Source organism: Octodon degus, unplaced genomic scaffold, assembly GCF_000260255.1.
Source record: "Octodon degus isolate 3935 unplaced genomic scaffold, OctDeg1.0 scaffold00031, whole genome shotgun sequence".
NCBI lineage: Eukaryota > Metazoa > Chordata > Mammalia > Rodentia > Octodontidae > Octodon > Octodon degus.
Genome location: NW_004524607.1, coordinates 37323 through 45401, shown reverse-complemented (window position 1 = coordinate 45401; position 8079 = coordinate 37323). Strand labels below are relative to the sequence as shown.

General features: G+C 36.3%; 1 protein-coding gene across 1 annotated transcript in view; it reads left to right on the top strand.

Moving 5' to 3' along the window:
* Bbs9 (Bardet-Biedl syndrome 9) overlaps positions 1–8079 on the top strand; it is a gene marked incomplete at its 3' end in the record, with an annotated part of 110936 nt that overhangs the window by 93555 nt on the left and 9302 nt on the right. The window contains exon 6 of the mRNA XM_004629646.3: positions 1717–1891. Within this exon, the coding sequence (XP_004629703.1) occupies positions 1717–1891 (175 nt within the window). The remainder of the gene's footprint in view (positions 1–1716; positions 1892–8079) is intronic.

The window sequence follows — 8079 nt, the reverse complement described above, 5'->3', positions numbered from 1 at the left end:
TTTTTTTTGCGGAACTGGGGATTGAACTCAGACCCTTGCGCTTGCCAGGGAAGCGCTTATTCCACTGAGCCATCTCCCCAACCCCTAATATGTCTTTTATAGCTGGTTATTTTTTTAGGGAGGAAGGGGTTGTTATTAGGATTCAGTCAAGCAAAACCAAATTTTAAGGGGGAGCAATGATGGATGGTGGATCTATAGACTTAGTTAGGTGCTGCATATTTAATATACTATAGGCTTGAATGCTTTAACAGATATGATACTGTGTCATAGGAGACAACAGCAGCATATTTTAAGAACTGTATTATAATTACTATTGATAGATTGATTGCCCCAAAGCAGCTCATGGTTCAGGGCCATCAGTGATTAGGATTTTTTATTTACTACATTGTTGAATATTATAATTTGCACAGAACTAATTAAGACAAGTACAGAGATTTGACCCATTGTTTGTGTGCCTTGTGTATGCTCTGGGTGCTGGAGATTGGATCTATGGCTCTATGCGCCATTGAGCTGCAACCCAGCCTCTGTTTGTGTTGACTGATGTCTTTCATTTTAATTCATGAGACTGGAGGATGAAAATTGAAGAGTTGAGTTATATTTATGAATTTGGAAGAAATGGAATCCTTTTTTTTTTTTTTTTTGTGGATACAGGGTTTTTCTACGCAGTTTGGTCTAACAGTGATCCTCCTATCTCAGCCTCCTCAGTGCTAGGATTATAGGCATGCACCACCATGTGAGTGCAGCATGCAGTGCTGGGGATTAAACTCTGGACCTTGTGCTTGCCAGGCAGGTGCATAGACCACTGAGCTACCTCCCCAGTTGTGGAAGAAGTGGAATCTTATACTTATGATTGTTCTCAAGAATAATCTTGAACTAGGAGATTTTGGCATTTAGTAAATAAAATAAAATGAGGGGCCAGGGAGATGGCTCAGTGGAATAAGCACTTCCCTGGCAAGTGGAAGGGCCTGAGTTCAATCCCTGGTTCCACAAAAAATAAAATAAAATAAAATATAAAATGTATTGAAAATAAGAGACATTAGTGAATAATGAAAAATTGGGAAATGCATATTATAATCTAATGTATATAATAACCTGATGGCTACATTGGTTTGCTATTTAAAATTTACCTTAGAGTTGTTCCTTGTGGAAAAATTAACTATGACATTATATCAGTCATTGTTTACTAGAGAAACAGATATAACACAAGATATAAAAATAGAGAAGAAGCTATAAGATTGGCTTACAGTGGCCACCCTACAGTTGGTTAGGTAGCATACAGAGAGTGTCTGTACACTGGAGGTGGAGGATTTAGTCGATGGTCTGGCGCTCACTGCAGTGGCCCATGCAAGTCTTTGTCAGGAGGCTGATGGGTCTGCGGTGAAAGGCTGAAGCTTCCATTCTAGAAGCTGAAGAATCTGGACCAGAAACAGAAGAGTGTGCTCTGGAAGCCAGGAAAAGACAGTCAATGTGAAGGCAAAGACTGGAGCTTCTCAAAAGAAACAGAAGCAGATCTGTCCTTCTGTTCCATCTAAGTGACAAGCTACCCGGGGTCGGGCTTTCCATACCCAAGGATGTGGAATTGCTGAGCCAATTTAAACTCCTCTTAATCAAGTTGATACAGTTAGCCATCATGGAAATATTTGTAGTAAATAAAGGTAAATGATCACATACCTATAAAAAGAATAGATTACCCTATTTCTTATTATTCTTGTTTAGGTCGAGATTTAATTTGTATCCAGTCTATGGATGGGATGCTGATGGTGTTTGAGCAGGAAAGCTATGCTTTTGGACGATTTCTTCCTGGTTCTCTTCTGCCTGGTCCTCTTGCTTACAGTTCCCGTACAGATTCCTTCATTACTGTCTCTTCCTGCCGGCAAGTTGAAAGCTACAAGTAAGTTTGTGTGTTAAATGTTTGGGATCATAATTTTATTGGTATAAGAATTCTTTTTCACAGAGCTTCAATATTTCAAATGAATAACATACTGGTTTCTTTGATAAATGTGATCGCTTAGTGCATATCATTTTTTAAAATATTTGAAAGGCAGTGCATGTAGTGACTTGAGAGGAGGTATTTAGGGAAAGAAAACACTCTATTGTTTTTCCGATTTTACTACTCATAGCTGTTTGATAATCAGCATCCATATTCAAGCTGTACAATGCTCATTTTGACCAATTTGTTACAAGGTTTGAGTAAGTGTATGTCAAGTTGTTGCCCCCTAGAGAATGTTCAAAGTTATTGTGACTGTTGCACAGTATAATAAGTAATAATACAGTATTGGGTGAGAAAAAGCAGATATAAAGATGCATGTATGGAATTATAACAGAACAGAATGTGTAGGACATTAGAAAAAATATTGGCAAGAAATGCAAATGTTATGAATGTTATATGACTTGTTAAAAGAACTATCCATAGTAAAAATAAAGTCTGAAAATGACTGTATGAAAACTGTTTTTCAATCAAAATTCTTATTAACCATAGTAAATTGTGTTTGAGAAATAGTTCTTTCCTGTATCAGCTAAATTTCAATACAAGTTAAGGATTTTTTTTTTAATTGACAGAGAGATTGGAGGAGGGAGGAAAATTCATGCTAGAAAAAGAAATAGACTTGGAGGGTTTCAGTGTCTTTAGTTACTTTATTGTTATCTTTGTGATGGAAACATTTATAACTTTAAGTATCAAAACAACATCCTTATAGCTTTTCAGGTTTTTTCCCTACATGTTTTTTTTCCAAAATGGGAAGAAAATATAATTGGGTAATGGCTGTAAAAGTTTTGTTTTTGAATATCTATATATATCTGTGTATATCTATCTATCTATCTATCTATCTATCTATCTATCTATCTATATCTATATCAAGTTAATGCAATTTTTCCATCATAAGTGGAAATCTTATGAATGATGTTAAACCATCTAGAGTTTGACACTGTGGAATTAAGTAAATACGTGTAACTCAACAAAAGGTGACCAGAGTGTTAAATTCTCATGTTATGCTCCTTCTATAATTATGGCAGTTCCTTTCCAAAGCAGATGAATGAATAGTAACATTGCTTCTGGTAATAAATTAAATATTATGGTTTTTTGAGAGAAAACTATTTGTGCAGTTTTCTCAGAAGTGCCATACTTTAAGCAATATCGAGATCTGATTTTCAGCTTTCCAGCCTGTTATGTCTTGCCTTAGACTAAGGTGCTCTATGCTAGAACCATAGCACAAAGGTTTGAAAGCTCTGTTTTGCTCTTTGAAGTATGTGCATAGAAATTAGTTTTGTAATAACTCTCAGAGTGATTGGATGAGGAAATAATATGTAGATTTCCTTAATGAGTGAGCTTAATCTTACAGAAGCCAACATTGTTTTAGCTTTGATAATTCTCCAAAATACTGATTTGCTAAATTCTTCTCTAAAAGTACACTTTATTTGTTATAAGGACCGCTTGTGTGATGTAAAAATGTATGAAATATGTGACTGATGTGACATGATGATGGGTGAGGAGTTATTAAGGCTATGTTGTATTTATACTTTCAAGTTTAACAGGTTAAATTAAATGATAATCACTGGTGTAATTTAGGATGAGAGAAAACATGGAAACTGTAGCTTCATTCTTTTGAAACTTCATTAAGCCTATCTATAATCAGCTAATGGAATATAATCTAATAAAAGGCTTTTAATACATAATTTATTTTCATTGTTGATACTGATTTTTAATTACTTTAAATTCAGCTCAATTATGTTCAAATAGGAACTGGCAAGGGCTTTTGATTGTCAGACTTTAGTGTGTGTAAGAATCTCCTGATCAGCCTGTTATAAAATACATATTTGTAGACTTCTAGTTCTCAGGAGTTTCTTGGCCACATGTGTCCCAACTTTGGATCATCTTTTGTTCTCCTTTCCTTTCCTTTGGCTATCAGAATTATTTATTCAATAAACACTACCCATTCTACCTTGTGTTCTCTTACTCAGGCTTTGCTTTCCTTTCCCTTCCCCATTGGTTCTTTTACATAGATTTTTGCTTATTTTTTTTTTCTCTTCCAGTTTTTGAAAGGTATTTCTTGTATCTATCTTTTTACATCATCTGTTAAAGCCAGCATAAACTAAATTTTTTATTATAATATCTGAACTTTCTAATACAGTTGACCCTCTGTTCTGTAGTTCACATTTATGAATTGAAACAATTTCAGATCAAAAGTACTTAGAACAACTTGTGTCTTTGCTTCACATATACAGATTTTTAAACATAGTTGTTCTGTAGAAAATACGGTATGAGAGCTATTCATAGCATTTGCATTATATTGGGTATCAAAAGCAATCTAGAGATGATCTAAGTATATGGCAGGGGTTGGGCGTGCATCTCAGTGGTAAAGCACTTGCTTAGCTTGAAAGCACAAAATTTAGTTTATGCTGGCTTTAACAGATGATGTAAAAAGATAGATACAAGAAAAAGTAGGACATATGTGGGAAGACATATATGGGTTTTTTGTAAATACTGTGCCATTTTCTACAAAGGATTGGAGCATCTTCACATGTTGGTATCCATGCTGGATGTGTGAGTATACCAAGGCATGACCGTATTGGCATGCTCTTTATAAACCAGCCCCAATTACATTTATGATATGACTTTTAGATTTCATGGAGAATTTAAAATTAAGTAGTTCAACTATTCCTTTTTCAATTGCTTGAAAATACTGTTACTTAATGACCATTTCTATGAACATATGGTAGGTTACCTTCTATATTATAGTGAAATGTTTCAGAATATGTCTCATGTTGGGTCCCTGAGAACAGCATTTATCTTAAACATTTGGCTACTGACTAGACAGTTCAATTCATTGTGCAGTGACTGATTCAGCAAAAGACATTTTAAGAACCTTCTCTGTGCTGTATATTGTTCAAAGGTCCAGATACACAAAGTCAGAGAACATCCATCTCCTGTCTCACATAGGATTCCAGCAAGCTTAGGGTGGTGGCAGTCACTTAGCTCTCAGCTCCTATGGTGCAGGCAGCACCAGACTGCAGTGCATTCTGAGGAGGCACTGTTGCAGGGATAGGGGTGCGTCTAAGGAAGAGCAGAATGTAGGAGGGTACTTTAAGCAGGATGCTCACCATGAATTTTATTTTTTCCTCTTCTCTGTACTATACCCCTCCCTCAATTCCCTCTTTGTAGTTTCTAATATGCTAGTTATAAATGCACACTTTAAGTATTTTAGAGTGCATTGACTTTGACTATTTTAAAATAAAGAGTGGGTTCTTCATCAGACTTAGACACTGGCTGAATTGAAATATTTGTATTTTCCAGATACATTAAGGGCTTTTCTCACTTTCCTCTTCTGCTCAGGCTGTACCCTGGGTCTGAGATGAAAATTATGCCTGGAAGCTGCCTGTTCCCCTTCAGTTCTTCCTTAACCTCGCCGTAGACAACATCCCTTCTCAATTTGTGAGGTTTTTTTTTTTTTTTTTTTTGGCTCTTCCCTCAAGCCTTTCCCTGTTTCACAATGTATCCATGTCAAATATTTGCCTTTTGCTTTTCTCCTTGATTGAACTCAGTGCTCCTTGGTGACCAGGTCTTTGGACCCTCTGAAGAGTCAGCACTGTAGCTTGCTGAGGGTGGATGTTTAACAGGAACTTGACGAAGCAGTGAAAAGCATGTAAAGAGATTTGGTCTGTTAATGGCATCTTTCATTGAAAGTAACTCTTATCAAGTGTAGTTAAGAACACGTGAGCCATGGTTGCCATGAACATGAACAATGATCTGCATCCAGGGTTTTCATTTGTAGTAAAGTTCTTCAGGTTAAATACCAAGGTTCCCAAATCTCCTGGTACCCTTTAGGTGTATTTCATTTGAAAATAAATTATTTCAGAGGGTTTACTTTTATACTGTGTGACACATCAATCCATATTTTAGTTTCTTGCTGTTTTTATGATGTGATATGGAAGAACACTAAATCACATGATTGTGTTTGTCGTTAGTTCTTCATGGGACCCGCCAAACATTCGTGGCTCCTGTGTTAAAAACCACTGCCACTCACCTGGGCTTTTGAATTTGTGATTAGCAGCTTCCTGTCCTGAGAAACATGTCTGACACTGTCATAAAATCTTACTACACTGGGCCGATTATTCTTTCAGCAGTCTCAACAAGGGGATTTTATTCTTTCGCATATATCACCGAACACTTGAATGGTAAGAAAAAGGAAAAGATCTGTTTTTCTTATTTCAGACTTTCCAAGTCTGATTGGAATCATTTGGTTATGGAAGTAGATTATCATGTACATAAATCATCACAGTTAAGAGGAGTTAAGGAAGAATTATAAAGTGGATGTGATTATAATTTTTTTATCCTTTAAATTTACTCTCAGTTGTGTTTAAGTAATAAAATATTCTTCTGAATTGTCTTCCAAGAAGAGAAGTGGTTTGGATGGATTTGGAAGAAATCAGGAGTCAGTTTTGGCTTTGGCTCTGCCTGCTTTTTTGATGTTAATGATGCCACATTAGGGGATCACTTACTCCTCAGATGAAATAATAAGTCTTCGTAGTTATTCAAAAAGCTTCAAACAACTCAGAAAGCTTTGGTTTTTTGCAACAGCCTCATTAATACTTGTATCATCCAGGTAGACTGGTGTCTGCAGGAAGTAGACCACCTCTGGAATTGATTTACTGAGGTTAGATCTGTAGTAGAACCAGCTCTGGAATGATGTTCTGGTCACTAGTACATGCCATTTTTCTCACTGTGAACTGTGGCTGGGAAAACAGTTCTGTTTGGAGGATTGGTTGTGAGCTTTCCTGCATGTCTTAGTTACTTTTCTCTTTTGAGATAAACTATCTGACACCCAAAGTTAAAGGGTAGAAGGTTCACTTAGCTCATACATAGTTTGTAAAAGTTTCAGGCTATTATCACCTGGCTCCAAGGCAGGGTGATTTCTCAGAGAAGAAATAGTTTATGATGGGCTGAAGGTAACAGAGCAGCAAGGGGTGACCACAGTTCTTGCCATCTCTTATATCTTATCCAGACTCCTGAGGGTGGGTAGCACTCATGCCCTTAATCCTGGTGCCCTGGATCCTAGCATTGCAGTGTGTATCAATTCAAATATCACATACTCTAGATTCGGCCACCTCTGAAAAAGCCACATCTTTGCTCACATGGGGCTTTGGGGGACATCTGTGCACAAGGCATAACACTGCATATTAGTTGTCATATAAAGTTCTTTCTTTTTTATTTTTATTTTTTTATTTCTATGTATTTGGTACAGGGTCTCACTACACAGCTTGGACTTGGAGTGATTCTCCTGTTTTCAGCCTTCCCAGCACTGGGATTACAGGCATGTGCACCATGCCCGGACTTGGTGGCAGGCTCACTGCACTTGGGGGCAGGGCCCACCCAGCATGTGGTGCCAGTATCACATAAAGTTCTAATGAAAGTGTTTTGATAGTTGATGGAGAGGTATTTTCTCACTACTCATTGGGATATATGATTATAGTTCTTTATCATAACAGTTTACATAGTCTCATGTCATAGGTCAGTAAGAACTCAACTGCAAATATTATAGTTGAGAGAGAGAGAGAGAGAGAGTGAGAGAGAATCAGAAAGAGTCAGAGAGAGACAGAGAGACAGAGACAGATTGAGACAAGAGAGAGACAGAAACAGAGAGACAGAGATAATACAGCATGTACAGAGTATCTGTAAGTGTGCCTTGACTTAATGCAATCTCTTACATATTTTGCATGTTCTTTGATCTATTAGTCTGGTTTTCAGTCTATATATATGACAATTAACTTTATATGATTTTATCAATAAGTCTGATGCTAGCAAATTAAGGGGGGGTGGAGGGAAGGGAAAAAATTGAAATATGTTGTATATATGTACCAATTCCCTACAGTGAATACAATCATATGTATTACAGACATAGATTAGTAAAAGTAAAAAAAAAAAAACAACCCAAAAAAACTAAAGAAACATTTGTATTGTTTATGGGTTATATGCTTCACAGTTTAAAAAATTTAATATTTGAAAATTATAAAGTTAGTTTTTTCATCATATTCTGTAGGGACTTAAAGTTCAACATATTAATACTTGATGAAAAATACCTGTTC